This window comes from Monodelphis domestica, chromosome 6, assembly GCF_027887165.1.
Source record: "Monodelphis domestica isolate mMonDom1 chromosome 6, mMonDom1.pri, whole genome shotgun sequence".
Lineage (NCBI taxonomy): Eukaryota > Metazoa > Chordata > Mammalia > Didelphimorphia > Didelphidae > Monodelphis > Monodelphis domestica.
In genome coordinates this window covers 158,663,904-158,686,984 of record NC_077232.1, presented here as the reverse complement: position 1 = coordinate 158,686,984, position 23,081 = coordinate 158,663,904, and the positions used below count along the sequence as shown (strand labels likewise).

General features: G+C 37.2%; 1 protein-coding gene across 1 annotated transcript in view; it reads right to left on the bottom strand.

Annotated features, from left to right (window-relative positions):
* LOC100011172 (UPF0462 protein C4orf33 homolog) overlaps positions 1 to 22,491 on the bottom strand; it is a 55,767-nt gene extending 33,276 nt beyond the window's left edge. The window contains exons 1-4 of the mRNA XM_007496345.3: positions 18,597 to 22,491; positions 17,468 to 17,535; positions 13,579 to 13,673; positions 2,397 to 2,451 (exon numbers count right to left, since the gene is read on the bottom strand). Of these exons, the coding sequence (XP_007496407.1) occupies positions 2,397 to 2,451; positions 13,579 to 13,673; positions 17,468 to 17,524 (207 nt within the window). The 5' untranslated portion in view covers positions 17,525 to 17,535; positions 18,597 to 22,491. The remainder of the gene's footprint in view (positions 1 to 2,396; positions 2,452 to 13,578; positions 13,674 to 17,467; positions 17,536 to 18,596) is intronic.
* Between the last annotated feature and the right edge of the window lie 590 nt (positions 22,492 to 23,081).

The following is a 23,081-nucleotide window of genomic DNA, read 5'->3' as shown; positions in this document are numbered from 1 at the left end:
GATGATGATTCTCAGATTTACTTACTGAACCCTAACATCTCTCCTGATGGCCCATCCCACATTTCCAACTGTCCATTTTTTTTTTTGCTTTTGAGCACCTCAAGCCAAATGGCCAAAAACTGAATTTATTTTCCTTAAACCTCCTCTTTCCTTAATTTCTTTATTATTGCTGAGGGTACACCACTATCCTCTTAGTCACCTAGGCTAACAATTTAGCTATCATCCTAGTTTCCTCACTGTCTCTTAACTACCACTCCCCCATCCAATCTTTTGCCAAGTTCTGACAATTCTTCTTTCATAATATTTCATAATATGTAGCTGCATCCTTCTTTCCTATGATACTGGCATCAACACCTGGGTCCTGGCCCTCATCTCCCACTCCAGTTGATCCTTCATTCAACTGTCAATGTGCTCTTAAAGCACAGATCTAACGATATCACCCCCTGCTCCCAATTCAATAAACTCCTATGGTTCCCTATTATCTCCAGATTCAACTATAAAATTTTCTGTTTGCCATTCAAAGCCCTTCAAAATGCATTGCCTATCCCTTCTCTAGTTTTCTTAAAACATACTTCCACCTCTTCACATACATACTGACACAACATATGCATACACACATAGTCTTTGATCTAATGACACTTTGATCCAATGGCCTTTTTGCTGTTCCTTGCAGAAGACATTCCATTTTCTGACTCAACATTTTCACTCATTACCACTATCTCTGAAATTGTCTTTCTCTCTTCTTATTTCTACCTCCTAACTTCCTTCAGAATTCAGCAAAAAATCTGACCTTCTAAAAGAAGCTTTTCTCAAGCCTCCTTAATACTAATGTCTTCCCCCTGTTATTTATCTCTGATTTATCCTGGGTACATCCGATTTGTACATCACATCTGCATGTTGTCATCCCATTAGACTGAAAGCTACTTGAGCACAGACACTGTTTTTTTTTGTTTGTTTGTTTGAGATATAAATGCTAGCTAGAAGGCATGGATGGATCAAGGAAGGGTTAAATGAGGATGGTAGAGGTATTGACATGTGTTTCCGCAGTAGGAAAGCCATCAGTATGCAAAGAAAAATTAAAGATAAGTGAAGGACTAAAAATGACAGAGGGGGCAATCTGTTGAGAGGACAGGGTGGAATTGGGATCATTTGAGCCTGTAGAGGGATTTGCCTTAGAAAGGAGAATTGCAATCCATTCACATGAGATAGGGTTGAAGGTGAAGACAGTACCAAAAAATAACTGAGTAATGTGAGAAGAGGAGGGGAGAAGAGGGAGCTCTCAGTAAAGGGTCTCATTTTTTAGTTCTTCAGGTTCTTGATTGTCTTCCTATCTGTCTGAGAGTTTTCTCCATTTTTTATTACTCTTTCTCTTACCTCACTGAATAAGGACATTTCCCAAAGCTCTGTTCTAGATTCTCTTCTCTTCTGTACTCTATCATCAGATGCTAAGAGCTCAATTATTATCTCTAAACAGATGATATCCAAATTATATTTCTAGCCTAATCTTTCTCTTAATTTCCAGGCCTATTACTAATTTCCTATTGATCATCTGCACTTACAATTTAATGTTGAATTGAATTTCTTAAATCTACATGGTAAAAAGTCCTAGTTTTGCTCCATAATTACTTTTGTTTGACCTCAGGCAAAATTTTTCCCCTTCTGGTCTGAGTTTCATCTGTAAAATGAAGGTATTGTGATTTAGAAGAGCTATCCAGCTGTAGGGCCCATAATAACTGGATAAGGATAAAGCCTATCGTCTTTCAAATTTGTTAACTTCTCATCGAATTTGACCTAAGGAAATTAAAGCATTCAGTTTCCAGTGGAGGAATATTGTAAACACCGAGGCTGATACGCAGTTGCAGTTGAAGTAGATTTGCTGGTATATGGAAAAGTCAAGTTTCTCACAACTGAAAAAAAATTGTCTTGAAAAATCAATAAAATAATAGATAGGGTTATCTTTGAGGACATAGTCTGGCTGGTGCATAACTAGATCTTGCTAAAGTTATTTGCTAAGAAATACTTTTAAGGGAAAAACCACAGCTGTTAAATGATTATAAAAGCAAAAATGATTAAACTTAATAGTTGAGTTGACATTAAGATAAGTAGTTTATTTTATTCTACATTCTCTGGGCAGCTAGGTAATACAGTGGATAGAGCACTGGGTCTTGAATTAGGAAGATCCAAGTTCAAATCCAGACTCAGATATTTAATTAGTTGTGTAACCAGAGAGCAAGTTACTCAATCCTGTTTGCTTCCATTTCCTCACATGTAAAATGAACTGGAAAAGGAAATGAAAAAAAAAATACTAGGGTGTATCTTTGCTAAGAAAACCTTGAATGGGATCATGAAGAAAGGGGCACAACTGAAAACTACAAAACTAAAGCAGTGATTCTTACCTCCCTTCTTCCATCAAATAATTTCTTTCCATGACTATTTTTGAAAATTCTTGTACTATAAAATATGGGAAAGAAAAAGAAGTTTTACAAATGATATATTTCAATACATCTGTACAAAATTTAAATATAACATTTTTAAAGATAGTAACCACAAAAACTTTCTGATAATGAAAATTTTCACATAGCATTATGTATGATTTTTTTTAATGGAAAGAAATTTGAAAGTCCAAAAATAAAGAAATGATTAATAATTTTGGAAATTAATATAATTTGTATAATTAATATAATTGACTTGGAAACTAATATAATGGGATAGAATAATTTAATGAAGATGGGCTAATGTGAAGTCAGGAGGGAAGTAGTAAAATAATTCTATGAAATAATGAAAGAATCAGAATGAGAAGAATGGAATATACACAAACTATGATCCGAGGCAAAGTGAATAAGGATGAATAGACAAAGAATCCTGATGGCTATAAAGGAGGAAGGATAAAAAACACATTACAACACTCTTGTGTGTTAAAATAAATTACATTAAATATAACACAAATGTTCAATAATAAAACCACTTGAGTTTTTAAAATATTAGGAAAAAAAGATGAATAGAAGCAGGACTACTTATAGTGTCAAGATTTTTAATCCAATTTGGTACCTGTTCCAAGGTAAACTCAATTGATCTTATAACACCAGGAAAAAAAAAATCATTTTGTCAACCTACTTCTTCCATCTAGTGGCAAGAAACAGTAAAAGACAATGCCACAGAAAAACACCTTCAAAGAAAAATTGGAGTACCATTTCAGAAAAATCCATAATGGGGGGGCGGGGGGAGGAATTCTGAGATATAAATGATAAGCCTCAAATGATGATAGTAAAATCATCACAATGGGTTATTCATATCCCGTCAGAAATGTATCTGTCACTTCTGTTAAGTTACATATGTGTTTTTATTCTCAGTGTATAATACACTTTCTAAGGATGCTGGCTCCTACCATTTTGCCACCTGTGTATAACTGCTAGCTTTTGATGGATTTACTGTGATATGCACCTTTTCTCATTCTGTAAAATCAGCCTGGATCCAGCTGTGTGCTAACTATTTAGAATTCTGTTCCCTCCTTGGAGACATTGCACTGAAGTGCTGTGCTACTCATGCTTGCTGGCAATTGACATGAAAGCTACTAAAACTGAACTCTTCCCTTAAAATCACCATTTAAGCTACTGTGGCAATGAACAGACACTCACAGTTTGATTTGATGTGCTGAAGGGAGGTAGGAGTTTAAATGAGGAAGGATTAGCATCCCTGGATTAGAGCCTTTGCCCAGGGTGCTGTTCTAGTGACCTATCTAGAGCAACTCCGGAGAAATTAAATGAAAAACCTGGAATGCACAGCACAATTAGACCCTCAGTTGACTCCGAAAAGGGCACTAGCTTATCCCTAAAACATGAGGTTGGGATGCCCTCTGAACACTGTCTCTGTTAGCATCTTGTAAATGTAATTAATGTTTCAGAAGTGCAATGCGGGTTACTTGGAAAAAGAAATGAGTCTGCTTAAGGACAAGTTTTCTTTTCCTTATCCAAGTGAATCTCTTAACACAGTGCAATGACTTATGTAGGGGAGTGAATATCAAAGCTGCTAACAGACCGAAGGCCATGGCTATGGGGAGGAGAAGGATCAGCAAAAACTCTTGGTTAGTATTTGAACTTCCTAAACTTTAAAAACATAAAGAAATTGAAGGCAAAAATCATCTGATTGTTCTGTAAATTTTTCCATGTGTTATTTCATATCTGGAAGGAAAAAAGATTATAATCACAGGCTTGGAGTTGGAGGTCATATTGGAGGTCACAGAAGTCATATGGTCCAAACTCATCATTTTACAGATGAAGAAACTGAAGCCGAGAGGGATGGAGCAATTTGCCGGACATCACTGATGTAGTTAGTGGAAAAGTCAGGGCCATAACATAGGTCTCCCAACATAATTCAGTTTCATAAGAATTCATTAAGCCGTGGATAGAGCACCAAGGTCTAGAGTCTTGGAAACCCAAGTTCAAAATTGACCTCAAGGGAGCCAAGATGGCAGAATAGAAGCAGGGAAGTTCAAAACCACCATGAGAATCCCCTTCAACCAAGGTTAAAATACTGCCACAAAACAAATATAGGAGTGAAAGAACCAACAGAGTGAAGCAACTTTCAGGAAGAGAAAAACCTAAAAGGTAGGCAGAGAACATCTGGGGTACTGGGGTGAGAGGGGAGCACAGCCAGCAGGAGGCAAGGAGTGAGGAGGAAGCCAAGAAGAGCAAGCCCCAACCCCTCACCCCACATCTGCTGTGCCAGGTTCTGAACCTGAGCCCAAACTAATAGCCAGATCCTGAGACCCTTCCAGGGTAGACAGAGGTCCAACCAACCCACACCACTTGAGGTTCAAAGCAAACCTGCAGTTGGGGTCCAGAATTCCAGTCCAGGACAGTCTTTGCTGAAGCAGCCTGATTCGTATGGGCCCAGAGTGAGACCAGGAGTCTCGACAAGGGGTAGTTGGTGGACACAAAGCTGGACCCCTTAAGTCTCTCATCAAAGATTCAAGGGCAGGGCAGTCTTCTGTCTTCAAGCCCAGAGTAAGACGGAAAGTTTCACCCATGTCTGAGGTGAGAATTTGAGCTGTGCCTAATCGAATCAAGTCCAGAGTGAGACCAAAACCTTAACCCAAGTCTTAAGTGAGAATTTCAGCCATCTGCAGTCTCAAGGGTTAATTGAATCAGCAGGTCTCAGAGCTCTGAGCCCTCAGGTCATCATACCATCTTGGAAGACCTGAAACTGGCAGAAACCCAGAAATAAAGCTAAGGGTAGCTTCAAGGAGGGACTAAAGCTTCCAGAGAACAGAGCCTACCTATAAAAAGGTTGGGGAAATAAGCAGACAACCAAAAAAAAGCACCTAACTATAGAGAATTTTTATGGAGACAAAGAACAAGGCATAGACATAGAAGGGGACAGTGAAAGCAAAGCTAATTACATTCAAAGTCCAAGAGAAAAATATGAACTGGACACAAATTCTGAAAGAGCTCAGAGAGGATTTCAAAATTTACCTCAGACCCTTGTTAGCTGTGTAACCCTAGGCAAGTCTCTTAACCCCCTTTGCCTTGATTTCCTCATCTATAAAATTAATTAGGGAAGGAAATAACAAGCCATTCCAATATCTTTGACAAGAAAATCCCAAATGCAGTCACAAAGAGTCAAACATGACTGAAAGAACTAAATTTCTGACCACCACCACCCTTAATCTACTCTTCCTTCCCTCCTCTAGCCCCTTCTCCTCCTACTTCCTTGTTGCAGAAAATGAATTTCTATAACCACCTGTGTGTGTGTGTGTGTGTGTGTGTGTGTGTGTGTGTATGCTCTTCTCTCCTTGAACCAGTTCAGATGAGTGCCCTTCAAGCCTTGCCTGCCCCTAAACTGCTATTATCCTTCCGTTGTATAATCATTTCCTCATGGGCTTCATTTATGCAAGATAATTTTCTCCATTTTTTCCCTCTCCTCCTCCTTCTCTAAGTACAAGCCTCTTTCTCACTCTTCCATTGTTCTTTTGAGATCATTCCAACAAAGTCAACCATCTAAGTAGGCACCTTTTAACAGTCAAACCAATATTAAAGTTCATAGGCATTACATGTATCATCTTCCCTTAGAGTAATGTAAAGATTGTTAAGTCCATTCAGTTTTATCTTTTTATTTTTCTCTGAGTTTTAAGGGATTGTGTTCTTTTGTATTTTTGCACCTCTTTAGCCAAGCTGTTAATCTCATTTTCGTAATTTTCTTGCATACCTTTCATTTCTTTCTCCAATGTTTCTTTCATCTCTCATTTGAATTTTAAATTTATTTTTATTTTTTTATAATCTCTTTCTTTAGTTCTTCTAGGAATTCTTGTTGGGTTTGTTTTAATAAGTATTTTTACTTTGTGCTTTTGCTTGTTCTGATTAGAGATTTGTGTGTTGAGCTTGTGCCTTGAGCCTCTTTATCCCCATATTAGCTTTTTATGGTCAGGTTCTATTTTTGTTGTTTGCTCATTTTTTCCAGCCTATCTCTTGACTTTGAATTTTATATTAGAATTGAGCTTTGCTCACCTCTGAGAATGGAGAAGAGATATCTGGCATGAGTTTTTATCTTTTATGTCATTCTGATGCTTTCACAGATCAGTCTGGAGGCCTCTAAGTTTTTGTTGATTTCCACAATTTATGATCCAGGAAGATGTCTATTCATTACCCTCCTGGTTTGAGTTCAGACTTTTACCCAGGAAGGGTCTCTTTCTCCCTCACAACTGCACCACTCCTCTCATCCCTGGAACTGTGTCCCAGAACTAGATAATGGGTGACAGAGCTGCAAGCTGACTTTTGAGGCTAGAAATTGCTCCTAGTGCTGATATAGGGTCCCCTCAGATTTATTTTGACCAAGTGATCAGTCCCTTTACTATCTCTAGCATTGGACTACTTCTTCCTGTTGCTGCTGCTTCCACTATCCAACACTCCTGGCCAGCACCCACTCCACTGTCCACAGACCTCTCTTTCTGTCTTCCTAAATTGCCCAAAATTGGAAAAATGATTTGGTGTTTCTTTTTCTTGGCTTCCCTGCCAGACTTGCCTAAGGTAATACAAATAGAGTCTGAGACTGGATTTGGACTTAGGTCTTCCTGAACTCAATTCTCTCTCTATCTCCTATACTACCTATCCATGCAAAAAGAATAAAATTATGAAAACAAGGTCACATTTGTGGTATCATCAGTGGGTTCTGAACCCATGTCCTCTCACTCTAGAGGCAGAGTACTTTCCACTGTACCATTCTTTCCCCTAAGTCAGCAATAAAATGGTTGTTGCCTTCAAGGGATTTGAATTCTATCTACATGTCAGAAATAAATTCAAAGTATATGTAAAGTCATTTTAGGAGGGAAAGAAATTAGTAAACATTCCAACACTCTACTCATTAAATTTTCTATCATACATAATGAAATGCCTCTCCATGCCATTCAGTGTTGTATTTGAAGAGCCAAACCTTCCCACCCCCAAGGGAACAAGGTCACAGAGAACTGCCCACATGTTGAACACCATAAATTTATTCTCATGTTGCTGTGAAAGGGCTTTGCTGAGTGACCCCTTTCTTTTTCCTTTCAGAGGAAGCTATTCTTAAAGTTGTTACTCTTCACATTCAAGTTGTTGCTTCAATGAAGGGAGAACATAGGAAAGAAATAGAGTGTATACTATCTTATTTCTCTGCCCCAAACCCAGTATGACACTAATAAAATCGTCTGTCATCAAAGGAGCACAATAATGTCAAATGCATTCGGAAATTCAGCAAAAACTGATCTTCTTGCTGTTCCTCACTTATAATGTTCCATCTCTGGTCACATAGACTCTTCCTAGCCTGGATTGTGTTCCTTACTCACCTCTACCTCTTAGAATTCCCCCAATTTCTTTTCAAGTTTAGCCCAATTATCACCATATTCTAAGAGCTTTGATAATCTCCCAAACCTACACATGCCCTCTTCACAAAATTATCTTTTATTTGTATATTTATTTTGTATATACTTAATATATGTTTACATTTTCTTCTCAAAATTTGGTTATCTTTTAAGGAAAGTTTAAGGTTTGAGTCCTTTGTGTTTTCTTTATGTACATATGATATCTGTGAATCTTTTGCATATTCTGCATTTTCTGTGGGGTATAATAAAAATGTTGTCCCATATCAGATTTTCATTTATTACCTCCAGCTTTTATCCACAGTTGAGAAAACCAAGAAATGAGCTCTACCTGTGCTTTATCTGAAGTAAAAGCTAGATGGAGGTAAAACATACTAAAGAAAGACAAATGATCCTTTTGGTGTTGTTATTCAATCCCCCCAAGATCAAGTCTATTCAGATGAGCTCAGAGTCTTTATAGGGGGCCAAGGTCATTGGCAATAACCACATGGTCTACATTTCACAAGTCTGTTTGAGATGCAAATGATCTAATGTACATAAGTTATTATGTAAAAGTCAGTTATTATTAATGACCTGTCCAAAGTCACCCAGCTAGAAATTATAGAGCTGGAACTCATTTCCTAGGTATTCTGGTTCTAAATCTAGTACTGTGTCTACCAGACCTCTTAAAAAGCAAGAGAAAATGGAAAGTGAAATGAGAATTTAAAAAATAAAGTGGAAAAAAACATAAGGGGAAGTCAGAGTACAAATGTTGACACATTCAGACTCTAACAAATGGAAATGATTTCAAGAGTCAGGCACTATTACAGCCAATGTTTTGTCAGAAGTCGGGAGCCCAATAGACAAAAAGCAGGCAGCATCATTCCATCAGCTTCCCCAAGAGGCACTGATTCCATCATGCTAGAGTTCAGTGAATTGGTTTTATATAAAAACTAAAGAGCTTTTCTAATCAGCCACAGCATATTCCCAGACCACAGGTAGAATAAATACAATATTGAATTTTGGTTTATTGCTGGCAAATATATTCTTAAAAACTACTTAAGGAGTAGAACATAATAAAAGAGGAAAGAACAGAGTCGAATTTTGTGCACAAACATTTATATTTTATGTTGGCCACTTTCCAAGAGTACTGAATTTTAGAGTCAGAAAATCTTATTTAAGACCCTCCTCTTTGCAGCCTGCTACCTGTGTGACCCTCGCTATCACTTCTCTCTGAGCTTGTTTTTCCTCATCTGTAAAATGAGGTGCTATTCCAGATCTAAATCTCTGATAGTATGATTCCATGACTCACTCACCGAAATCCATAATGTGCTATCCTAAATGCATAGGTGGAACTCAGTGAAATTATTTCAGAAATACTCTTCTACCCAATAAAAAAAATCACAAGATAACATAAGCATTTCCAGCAACAAGAAGACTCTTTTTTATATATCCCATTTTTTTCCCTTCTCTTAGGGTCATAGAGTTGGAAGAGACTGCTGAGGCCATCTAGTTCAAGAAATCTCCATTTTGCTATCTAGGAAACCAAAGTTCAGAAAAGTCTGCTTAAGGTCAAACAGCAAGGAGATTACAGAATCTAGGATTTTTTTGCCCTAGTCCTACACAGACTTTTCAAGGTATTCAAACTGTATGTATATAGTTCTCTTCATAGGGAGGATAAGCTAATATAGTAAAAATGACAATCGTACCTAAACTAATCTGTTTCTTTAGTGCCATAACTATCAAAATACCAAAAAAAAAAAAAAACTTTTTTACTGAATTAAAAAAAAAAGTTTATTTGGAAGAATAAGAGATCAAGGATATAAATGGAAATAATTTTTAAAATGTGAAGGATGGGGGCCTAGAAGTACCAGATCTTAAACTATACTATAAAGCAGTGGTCATCAAAACAATTTGGTACTGGCTAAGAGACAGAAAGGAGGATCAGTGGAATAGACTTGAGATAAATGACCTCAGCAAGACAGTCTATGATAAACCCAAAGATTCCAGCTTTTTGGACAAGAACCCACTGTTTGACAAAAACTGTTGGGAAAATTGGAAGACAGTATGGGAGAGATTAGGTCTAGATCAACATCTCACACCACATATATACCAAGATAAATTCGGAATACAGTATAATATGTACATTATATAATAAATGTCATATTACATGTAATTTAATAAATGTAATAAGTATACAGTTCATTGAGTCTCCAATGCCAGTGGAACCATATAATTTACATCCAATGTAAATCTCCATTAAGAATCTTCACTGATACAGATTCTTTTTGCACTCAAATAGATCACAAACAATACTACCTCTGTTATGGCTGAAAAATCCATCCCTCTATAGAAGACTTGGGTATGAGCTTCTCTGCTCATAGAGAGGCTAGCCTTGAAAGGTCACACAGATTTGAAGTGGCAGTTTTTCCATTTGTTAGGGAAATGTAATAATTGCCCCTCAGCTTTTATAGAAGCCAGGATCTATACCCCAATCAGGTACTCAGTAGGATCTTTGCAGTAGTATATAATTTTTTTTTGGTATAGGGCCACATATTTGGTATAGGGCCACATGCGATGGCCACATAGGGCCATCACAGAAGAAACAATTGGAAAGAATATGAAGAAAGAGAGGGCAATTGTATATTCTTAGGGGTGGTAGTTAAGTCAATCCCCCTCTAATATTATCTAAGGAAGCAAGGAAAATAGTACCAAATAAAGAAGACAAAAAACAAAACAGGAGGGATGAGGAAGAGGAAGAGGAAGAAGAAGAAAGAAAGAAAGAAAGAAAGAAAGAAAGAAAGAAAGAAAGAAAAGAAAGAAAGAAAGAAAGAAAGAAAGAAAGAAAGAAAGAAAGAAAGAAAGAAAGAAAGAAGAAAGGAAGGAAGGAAAGGAATGGAAGGAAGGAAGGAAGGAAGGAAAGGAAGGAAGGAAGGAAGGAAGGAAGGAAGGAAGGAAGGAAGGAAGGAAGGAAGGAAGGAAGGAAGGAAGGAAGGAAGGAAGGAAGAAGGAAGGAAGGAAGGAAGGAAGGAAGAAAGGAAGGAAGGAAGGAAGAAAGGAAGAAGGAAGAAAGGAAGAAAGGAAGAAAGGAAGAAAGGAAGAAAGGAAGAAAGGAAGAAGGAAGAAAGGAAGAAAGGAAGAAAGAAAGAAAGAAAGAAAGAAAGAAAGAAAGAAAGAAAGAAAGAAAGAAAGAAAGAAGAAAGAAAGAAAGAAAGAAAGAAAGAAAGAAAGAAAGAAGAAAGAAGAAAGAAAGAAAGAAAGAAAGGAAGGAAGGAAGGAAGGAAGGAAGGAAGGAAGGAAGGAAGGAAGGAAGGAAGGAAGGAGGAAGGAAGGAAGGAAGGAAGGAAGGAAGGAAGGAAGAAAGAAGAGAAGAAGGAAGATATATCTCAAGGAGGAAAGAAAAAAATAAATAAACTCCATTGAGAGCCACAATAAAACAAAAACTGGTTACTAAATTCACCAAATCAAAAAATAAAACTACACAGAAATACTAGAACCAGAGGGCAAAGTTAAAATAGAAAGATTCCACAAGTCATCACTTCAAAGAAAACCAAGCATACCAAATTCTGAGACAAAAAAAAAAAAAAAAACTCCCTATTTAATCAAAGCTACTAGAAAAAAAATATGAAAGTAGTTTGGCAAAAATTGGCTTAAGACCAACACCTTAAATCACATATCATACAAATTTGCAAATAGATAAATTACCTTAATAAACAAAAAGTCATAACAATTAAAAATTAGGGAAGATTTAAAGGAGGTACTTTGCAAAGATATGATAGGGGAATGGAGATGAACATAGAAGACAATATAGAAAATAATATGAGATTTAAAAGCTTTCACATGATCTAAGCCAACATAAGTAGAACTAGAAGAAAAGCAGTTGGTTAGTAAAAAAATATCTCAAATGAAGAATTGACATCCAAAATACACAGAAAATTAATACAATTATTTAAGAGCCATTCTCTAATAGATGTCAAAGGATATGAACAGGAAGTTGTTTTTTCTTAAGAAATATCAACAACCATGTGGAAGAACCTCCATATTTCCAATTAATAGAAAAGTTGAAGTCAAAACAAAATTTGATTTTTCAACTAACACCAGTCAAGTTAACAAAATGACAAAAGACAAAATGGCCAAATTTGGAAGGACTTTGGGGAGAAGGACTAGACATGACTAGCTCTGTAACACCATCCAGACTATACAGTCACTGAATGTAATTCAGAATCATTTTTAAAAGCTGAATAAACTTCTGATAATACATACATCTAGGAAACTCAAACACAAGAAAGAAGTCTCATATATACAAAAATATTTATAACTGTCCTTTTTCTGATAGCAAAGAACTTGAAGGAAAAGAAATACCTACGAATTGGAAGTAGGCTAAACAAATTGTTATATTACATAGGAATTAAAATATTATGCCTTAAGAAATTACAAATATGAAGAATTTAATGAAATTCCAGAAAATTTTTGTCAACCTTATACAGAAGGGAGAAAGAACCAGGAAAATAATTGGCACAATAACCATAATAATGGAAAGGACAGTAATAATATAAGACTTTGGGAACTCTGAATGTGGCACCAGTTACAGATGGAGTATTAGAGCAGAAAGAGACATATTTTCAGAGATATGTTTTTTTTTAATTGGTAGCATTTATTTGTCACAAAGTCAAAAAGCATTTAGTCTGTCAACAAGCATTTAAGTGACCACCATGTGCCAGGCACTGAGCTAAGCCCTGGAAGGTTTACTGGAGAATTTGAAAAAAGGGAGTCATTGGGAAGTGACTATTATGAGGAAGAAAAAGGAAAAGAGTTTCAACAAAACATTTCAAAAGGGAAAAAAACTCATATTCAGGTTCATTAGGTGAAATTTGTTTAGTTCAACTTGCCAGACCTTAACAGGGATCAACATTATGATACAAGAGCTGATCATTTGAATTACTTGACTCATTAGATATTTTGTGGCAAAACTAAAGCCCTTTGTAGAATTTTCCTCCAAACTTGGCATCCCATAAAATAAGATTCCTTGATAATCATTCATTTATTTGTTTGTTGTTCAGTTATTTGGGGCTCTTATTTGAGGTTTTCTTGGTAAAGATATTGGAGTGGTTTGCCATTTCCTTCTCCAGCTCATGTTACAGATGAGAAAACTGAGGCAAACAAGGTTAAGTGACTTGCTCAGGATCACACAGCCAGAAAGTGTCTGAGGCCAGATTTGAATTTAGGAAGATGTGTCTTTCTGACTCCAGGCCCAGTCCTCTAATTTCTGTGCCACCTAGCTGTCATTCATTAGAGTGTAGCCATTCCATCAGTTTTGTTCATTATTCTCCTGGCATTTACAAGGAAAACCCCTTTTTCTAGTGTGTCTTCAAATGTTACCACTCTTGTAGCTGCTTCTGGAAAGAGCTTCTTCTCTTACTTACATAGTAGGATCATGGCATTTAAAACTCAGATGGAACATAATATAACCTAACCCTTTCTTCCCCACATTTTACACATGGGGGAAAAATGATTCCCAGATATATCACATAGATAGTAATGAGTAGTTGAGATTAGAACCCCTATTCCTAAAATCCAAGTTCAATATTCCTGCCGTGGCACCAGATTGACTCATTAATAGGAATTATTTTCCCTATCATTTGCCACAAAACCTAACAATAATTTTATACTTCATCCTTTTATAGGACAAATTCTTTATAATTTTTTAAAACCTTATGAATTAAATTTTTTTTTACTATCCAACATTTTACCTCTCTTTAGCACAGTGAAAACTGATGAATTGATGGTCTTTAATGATGACTCTGAGGTATTTCTCACAGGCTCTCATTCTTGAGATGATGAACTTCTATTTTTAAATAAAACTGTTTAATATAATTATTTTCCTTTGTAAGAGAAGAGGTCCCTAGACTTCAGCAGACTACCAAAGGGAATATGACACAAGAAAGCTTAAGAATCTCTGTTAAATACAAAAGTGCTCTCTGAATTCTTAAAGAAAGTCAATAATACTCCATATATGTTTAAAGGTAAGGTGTAGTACATTAGTTTCTCAATTTTAGAAAATTAATTATCTGGACTACTAACTGGCATTTGCTTAGTGGTTTGTGGTTTTCAAAGTATTTTAAATAATTATCTCATCTGAAACTTCTAACAATCCATCATTATCTCCCTTGTACAAATGGGGAAGCTGAGTAGTCCAGCGACTTACCTATAGTCATACAGCTTGCATTAGAAGTAGGATTTAAACCCCACTCCTTCTGACTCCAAATCCAACACATCATGCACTTGTCATACCAAAATAGCTTTTCAAGCTACATATGGAATTATGTATAGTAATCTACCTATTTTCCCTCCCATTTTCATAATACCTTATTCTATTTACTTTTCTAGAATCAGACTGTTAAGAGTAATACTCATGCAGATTTTGTTTAAAGAGGGTGATAAAAATGATCACATTAAATACAAACAACCAGTCATTCATCCAAGTTGCTAAAAGTTCTAAAAATATGTCATATACCTATTTAATGAAGAGTATTCTGCAGGGCTTCCAAAACATGTGGTAGCAAAGGCTAAAAACAGCAACACCTTCATTTTTGAAAGCTGAGATCCAAAGGACACTCCTATATTTATACTTTAAGTTATCTTATCATAGGTAAAGCAATAATACTTGGAATTTGCTGGGAATGGAATCAATTGTCCTTGGTTTTGTTTATCAACTGTGGTGACAGATCTAGGTTTCAAATACATTATCTCTGCACAATTAGCTGTTTATTAGAAAAACATGGTGCTCATGCCAAGGGCACGGGTTTATTAGCCCTCCAAGGGCCAGGTAATGGAAATGTAAGCAGCAACTGATGGTTTTAGAGGTAGGTGCCTTTGCAGAGTTCTCATAGGGATTAGCTGAAATTCCTCGGCTATTCCATCCATCTTTTAAAATATAAAATGGGTATGTATGGGGCAGTAATTTTTGTAATCCTAGAGATCATGATTAGTGAAAATAGTTGGGAAATAAAATGGCATTAGAAAGATCCAGACTGCGCTTTATCCTCCAGTTATCCTTGTTTAATAAGAATAACGATAAAGAAGTTACACTGAATATATATTCTATATAGCTGGACATGAGCTGAGTCCAAGTATAAAACCAGTAAGAAAGGTTTTACAATCCCTGTGGCAGTAGGCAAAGCTGGTACAAGGGGGAAGCTAAAGTAAATGAGTAAAAGCAGGAGTCTAATAACTCTAGCCACGATCTCTGTTATCTAGCCCAACTCCAGGACTCCAAGTAACTACACCTTGCAGGGTGGGAAGTTTTGAATTTGAGTAACATGAGTAGTATTTCTTTGAATACCTAGGTTTGACCACCCCTCTTGAGATGGGAGTTTGGGGATGGGGTGTGGTAGCTGCCCGAGTTGGGGAGGATTTCTGGGCTGGGAAATTACTTAAACTGTCTACATTGGTGATGTTTCTAATATGATTATGGAAAAGTAGTAGATAGTGAAGTTTTTGCAAATGACCTCACTTAAAACACAGTAGGGATCAGAGAGGGGGACAGAATTTTCATAAGGTGGTAGGAGTATCCGAAGGTAAGAATATATTTGGATAAATTCACACTAATCCCCTTAAAGTATAAGAAAAGCATAGATTGTCTCTCACAAGAAGAACAAAAGGTCAGATTACAGGAGCTGCTTCAGAAGCTGCCAATAGGAGCTATTACAGGTTGATATCCCCTAGAGAATCTTCTAGTAAGAAGTAGTGCACATGACAGCTGTAGTGAGCATTAGATTGATAGCAGTGTTTGATATTGAATAATAATAGGCGCTGTCCTTGGTGCCTCTGCTATCACAAATGAATTCCAATGTTATTCATTTATCCAAGAATCTCCAGTAGTTCATCAAAGATTCTAGATTCCTCAGCCTAGAATTCAACATTCTTCATATTATATCCTCATCCTAGGAATCCAATTCATTGCTTCCTTCACTTACCCAAAACACAAATGTTTCACATCAGGGAAGATGGTTTCCTCGCCTAACCCCAACCATACCACATTTCCAATTTCATATCTTTGCTTATGTTTCTCCTCCAACCAGAAATATCTTTTACTTCTCCACTTATCCAAAACTATTACAAGCTTCAAGGTTAAATTTAAGCTCAGCTTCCTCCATGAAGCCATCCCTGACATTCACAGCCCATATTGCCCTTCATTTTTGTCTGAAATAGAACTATAGCACTAACCAATAGCATTGATATGGCTCACACATTAGCAAGCACAGAGTCATGCACTCTGTCATGTTTTCTTCAACTATTTCATGAGTATATTCTAATGTTCTTGATGCATTGATAACACCCTAGTGGAAGTCGACTATGATTTTATACTCACTAATTTTTTTCCTTTTTATCTAGTCTCAGATGATGAGATGGCTTGCCAAAACTAACCCCTTACATTGGAACTTTTATCTAAATTTCTCCTAACCTCATCCTATTTCTCATCTCTTTTTTCTATCTTTAATCTCTCTTTCCACATCATGCATAGGTTTCTCCCATTTAAAAAAAAAATCATTCTTTGCTCAATCATTCTCTGAATTTACCCTCTTCTCACCTCCATTTCCTAATAAACTAGAAATAATAGACTGTATTTACTAAATCCAAATCTTCTTCACCCTACTAAACCACTCTTTACTATCCTTGAAATGTGGCTTTTATCTCTGCCATACTACTAAAAGTGCTCTGATTAAGTTTGTCTATTAGATCTCAATTGTCAGCTTTTATATTTTTTTCTGTCTTCATCTTTCTGCATCTTTCTATAGAATTTAGAACTGCTGGTTCATTCATCATACCAATTTCTCCCTGGGTTTCCATGATATTTTTCTTTCCTAATTTTATCTCCTATCTAGCTGACTTCTCAGTTTTCTTTACCAATTCATCATCTTTCTACTACTCTTTAAACATGAGGATCAGCCAAATTCTGTCTCATTCTCTTCTTTCTCCTCTCTCTGCCTTGATTATCTCATCTATTCCTATGACTTCAATTATCAACATTACACAGATGACTCTCCTATTAGGACTTTAGTCCTAATCTCTCCCTTGAGCTCTATTCCTGTTGACTAATTTCCAATTGACTCCTAGATATTGCCACTGGGATAATCTGCCAACATCTGAAATTTAAAATGTTCTAAAGTGAACATATCATTTCCCCCCAAAGAAACAATGCCTCATACCAATATCCTTGTATTTGCTAATGGCACCATGATACTTTCAGTCATCTGGCAAACTAAAACAACCCAGTTTCAAAACTTTAGTCATAAATAATTAACCCCATGCCCTTACTATCCCATAACTGTCCCAAATTACTCTACCCCCTTCATATGTCTCAATTTAATCCCTTCCTTTTGGCTTTTTTTTTTCAAACCCCCACCTTCCATCTTAAAATCAATACTGTATATTTTTCTAAGTCAGAAGAGTAATAAGGGCTAGGAATGGTGGTTAAGTGACTTGCCCAGGGTCACACAGATAGGAAGTGTCTGAGGTCAGATTTTAATCCACTAACTCCCATCTCTAGACCTGGCTCTATCCACTGAGCCACCCAGCTGCCCCTCCCTTTTGACTTTTAAGGCCACCAAAATAGTTCAGAATCTCATCGCTTCTCACCTGAATCATTGCAACTTCCTGATTCCTTGCTTCCAGCCTTTCTACTCTCCAATCCATTCTCTATACAGCTGAAAAAAATGAAAAAAAGAAAGAAAGAGAAGGAAGAAAAAGGGAAAGGGAAAAAGAAAAAACTTCATATTACATAGGTCTGATCATGTCACATTTTCTTCCAACCCACCTCCCCCCCCCCCGAAAAAATTGAGTGGTTCTCTTTTGCCTCTAGCATAAAATACAAAGTCCTCAATCTGGCTCTTCAGTTTCCTTTACAATCTTTGTCCAATCTACTCTAACAGTCAATTTCAAATTACTACCCTTCACATACATAAATTCCCTGTATGTTGACATATTAGCTGATTCTCCATTTAAACCTATTTTTTCCCACCTCCAGGCATTGATGCAGGCTGTTTTTCCATTCCATAGAAAGCTTAACTATCTCTACTTGTTGAAGTCTTTCACTTTGTTCAAGGACCAGTTCAAGACCCAATTCTTATTTGCATCTTCCCCTGATTCCCCTCCCCTAAATTGAAAGTGATCTTTCCCTATTAAAGTTTATAAATATATGTGATATACATACATCTATAATAATATTCTAATTCCAACTTATTTAACAATATAGCTGGCATTTATGGAGCACATCAAGGTTTGCATAGAACTTTATACATATCTCATTTGATCCTCAAAACGACTCTGGGAGGTTGGGGCTAAAACTGAGGCAAATTGGTATTAAGTGACTTGCCCAGGGTCTGTAGTAGATAATTTTACTAGGGGAATCATGATAATGGGGAAATGTTAGAGATGTAACACCAGGAAGCAAGCCAGGGAAAAGACTGGATCTTGAGTCCCTCCCCCTACACTACTTCCTGTTCCCTTTCAACTGTCTTAGAAATATTCTCCTCACTGATGTTAAGCTTGAAGATTTCCCCTAATAACCAAATCCCACAATCAAATCCTTCAACTAAAAGGTCTTTTATTCTTTGCGTAGAGGAGGTAAGGAGAGGGGAGGGGTGAGAGGAAAACAGGTCTCCCTAAATTTTCTAAGTTATCCTGTTGATTGAAGATTTCAAGATATATTAAAATTCAGAAAACAAAATTATCTTTCCTTAGGGGAGATATTGACAGCTATGCTTACAAGTTACTTCTGGACTAATGTCTTTTCAGCTCACAGTCTTATGAATGGCTAGAGAGTAGTCTGTCTTCCACCTTCTGGTCAAACAGCCAGAGAAAGAATTCCCCTCAGCCAGCTGAAGCTTCTTAACTGCTTTTCCCCAAGGTTCCATGGGAACTGTCTCCCCATCTCAGTTGATTGGCGTTTCACAAAGTTCTGAGCTCCTTTTCTTTTTGCAAATGCATTTGTCACTTCTCAAATGTCTTCATTTACAGGTCATATAGCTCAAAGGCGTCTGAAACTGGATTTGAGGTCAGGTCTTCCTGAATCCAGGTCCAACACTTTATCCACCACACTGTTTAATTGCTTATTTGTGTGTCTTTTCTAAGTGTTCCAGAAATGTATAGGATGAATAAGGTACAGGGAACCTGGAAATGCAGGCAGTCAGACATTTCTGAGAATACTTAAATTTATGTCAGCTGGTGTTTCATGGGCCTCGGGCAGAAAAGAGATGCTATTCTAAATTCTGGGTTGAGTTTTCCTTTAAAGCAGCTGAAATGGTGGAGGTGCCCCACAGGTACTATCTCTGCAGCTGAGCAAAACAGAACAAAACAAGAACTGAGACCGCTCCAGGAGAACTGTGGGGAACTATGAAGAGCTAAAGAGCACCTTGGACCCAAGGCATACAGAATTATATGGAGCAGAGAGACAAGTCCCAATGAAGCAGAATGGGTATAGGCTATGCTGTGAATCATAGTCATGGTGAGAAGTGGTACTAATTCCAGTATTTCTTGCCCCACCTACCCTGCTTATTTCCTCAGTGCAATTATGAATGAGCAAATTTCATAATTTTCCCAATTTTTCTTCTATTCTACAGGCTAGAGAAGGATTTGGGGGAGGAGAACTGATCTTATTGCCCCAAACTCTTTATCATATGACACCATTTGTAGTTGGCAACTCCACAAATGAGATTGAATGAAAAGGACAGAATATAAACATGAGAAATGAAGAGTCAGAGCAGAAATGAGATCATTTCCTAGATGAGGCATCGTTGAACATATTCCAAATCATAGCTCTAGAATCAGAACCCCAAATTGGATTGACTGTAGTTAAAGCACCACCTAGTGAGTAGTCAGGGGAACTTCTGTTATAAGGAAAAACTGTACATGTGGACTAAGTGCTCTCTAATCTGATGTTGGAGCCGCTAGGTGTCATGCACAGTCTTTGGAGTCAAGAAGATTCATCTTCACTGGTTCAAATCTAACCTCAGACACTTAGTAACTGTGTGACACTGAGTAAACTACTTAACACTGTTTGCTTAGTTTCTTCTTCTACAAAAATGAACTGAAGAAGGAAATAGTAAACTTTTCCAGTATCTTTACCAAGAAAACTCCAAAATGGTGTCACAAGTAATTGGATATGACTGAAACAAAACAACAACAATCATCTGACATAGTCGCTGATTTGCTGGCCCATCAGTTGGTGGCCAAAATGTGTACTATACTTCCAAGCAGGTTAGTTAATTACTTGACCAGCCTCTGCTTTCTGGAAGAAAAAAAATGATGATGATGATGGTGATGATGAAGAGTTTACATAGTTCTTTGATATTTATAGAGTGTATCATAACTATTATCTCATTTTATCCTCACAACTTTATGAAGTAGGTACTGTTATTTCCATTTTGCAGGAAGAAACTGAGGAGGACAGGGTTGAGTGACTTGCCCAGGGTCACACAACTAGTACCTGAGATAGGATTTGAATTCAGGTCTTTCTGCCTCTGGGTCCATTATTCTATACTGCTGTGACTCCCAGTTGCCTAATGTAAAGTATGGAAAAGGAATGAGCCAAAGTATCAGTGGGTATAATTTTGGCAGCACCATCACTTGTATAACTAATACCTAACCTTCACTATTGTCATAGGGGTATGCATTGTATCCTCTCTTATCATGTAAACTCCTTGAGGCCAAGGATTGTATCATTTTTCATGTTTGTAACTCCAGCATCAAACACACCATCTTGCATGTAGGGTTTAGTTAACTGTTGAACTGAATGGACTAATCCGTTTATTTTGTTTTCCCCTTACCTCCCAGGACGAAGAAATGAGCAAAGTTGCCCCTCAATAATTACCTGAATGAAATGAATAATTTGACCTTTCATTGCTGTAAAGAATAGTGGTTACTGAGGTAAAGATGAAGGTTCTCTCCACTGATTTTGATGGTATATCAGTGGAGTTCTCAAGGAGATTCAGGAAAAGAATCTGTATATGAGGGAGAAAGCTAAAGCTTGAATGGATTAGCCTCTGTTCTCCTCTCCCCACCTCGTAAGAGAGAGGTAGTTGTCAGTTACTACACAAGGTATATTGAGGTTCCCTGAAGATAGCGGTGGTAAAGAGTTGAAGACAGGTCACCCTATCAACTAAATCCAAGGATGGCCTCAGTTCCTCTGGCACAGAGAAGCTTTGGAGACAAGCCCTGGTGGAGGCTTTGCCTCAAAGGGGGATAGTCCTGGTGGCTCTCTGTTGATTTGGATCATGTGCCCTTTCAGATATAATCAAGAGGCTTGGCAAATCTGACTGTTGTTTGTAAGATTTATTGATGAATCTATAGGTAGGTTGGGTGATGGAAAGGGGGGTTTGGTTACCCTAATGTTTTTCCTACATGGTCTCTCACCTGAGCAGTGTGTAATCACAGACTCAGGTTTCTTCATCCCATCCCCCCAACTAAACAATCCCACTATTATTTTATGTATCTATCTGGCCTAAAGAATCTATAAATAGATAGGTGCAAGAGGGCTGGAAGGGCAAGGGAGCTGGACTCTCTCCTATGTGAGTCCGCAGCCACCCTTTGGGGTTTGAGATATCTTCTCAGTTGAGAGGTGGTTGGAGACATCAGACAGATAGGTTTGTGGAAGAACTTGAATGCAGGAACAAGATATTCTCTGGTGGTTCTTGGTTCCTCAGCTCAGGAACAGGTTTTGCCAGGTCAAGGACTCAGCTCAAAAGGCCAAGAATTCCCTGTAGATCTTTCTCAGGTCAGTTTCCTTTCCCAGAATCCCTTGCTCTCCAACCAATGTTTTTTCTCCCTCAACCCTGATGCCAAGGTTCTAAAAAAATCCTCTTACTTGCACCTGATCGTTACACTACCTATCAAACTTTGTTTCCCAGTACTCCCCAGTTACTCTGCTCTTTTCTCATTGAGCTATCTCACATCAAGGTAGATGGTGCAGTAGGTGACTTGTGAAACCTAGAATTAGGAAGAATTAAGTTTATATATGGTTTCAGCCACTGACTAGCTGTGTGGCCATGGGTGAATCACTTATCCTGTCTGCCTCAGTTTCCTCAACTGTAGAATGGATATAATAATAACATCTACTTCCCAAGTTTGTCATGAGGATCAGATGAGATTATATTTTTAAAGCATTTAGCACACTGGTACCAAGTAAGTGCTAAATAAATATTGCCTTCCTTCTTACTTTTTAATCAATCAGATCTTCCCATCATGTATTCCTCCCCTTTAATTCTTCCTATTCAGTTCCTATCTATCCTCACCGGTAGAAAATAAGTGCCATCCTTTCCCACAGAAAGAGTGCTAAGAAACCCTATCTTGATTCTTCTAGCCTACATTAATGACCTTTTACAGAAGTTTAGAGTTTAGTTTAGGATACATATCCAATGTTATTATACTGTCATTTTTTTGTATTATGTTATGTTATATTAGATTTGACTTCTCACCTAATTTGCAAACTCCTTAAGAGTAAAGACTGTAGGATCACAGGATTCAGAGCCAAAAAAAGAAAAAAAAATTTTTAGGTGAGGAAACAAAGACCCCAGGTCATTGATTAAGTGTGGCAATGTGATATTAGCCTTAAATTCTCAGCACAAAGAGAATCTCATCACCAGAAAAATTATTTGCTTTGAGGATAGGGCTCCTATAATATTAATCCTGGAAAGTTTCCTAAATGAGCCTATTTACTGGATTCCAGTCAACCTAGCACAGAAGTCTAATGATGTCCAGAGAAAGGCACCTGAATGGGAGATAATAAGACAGTTAAGCTGGGAGCCCTTCTTAAATGGAGGTTTGGGGAGGAACTCTCTGATATCTACCTTCAACCCTCTTTAGTTAGAGGGAAGGGGGGCCCCAAAGGCAAGAAAGTGATTGCTTCAAAAGTGATACAGTCTTGCAGGATGATGAATTTCTGAAGACCATAATGAAGTCAAAAAGTGCACTCTGATAGGACAGCAAAAACTTAATAGGAATTTTTTCAAATCTATAGATTTAAACTTCAAAGATTCTGGAGTCTTCTAGTTTTCATAGAAGTTGATTTGATATCATCTATAACTAGAGGGCATTTGGAAAACCTCCCCATCAAGAGATAATTATGAGCACCACCAACTTGTATAAATGGATAGAAAAGGAAATAGAATCAGAAAGAACCAAATCGACCTTTACAGGTTACTTTGTGTCATAATTTTGAGCATGACATGAAAAAAGTTGGCCCACCTAGCTGTCC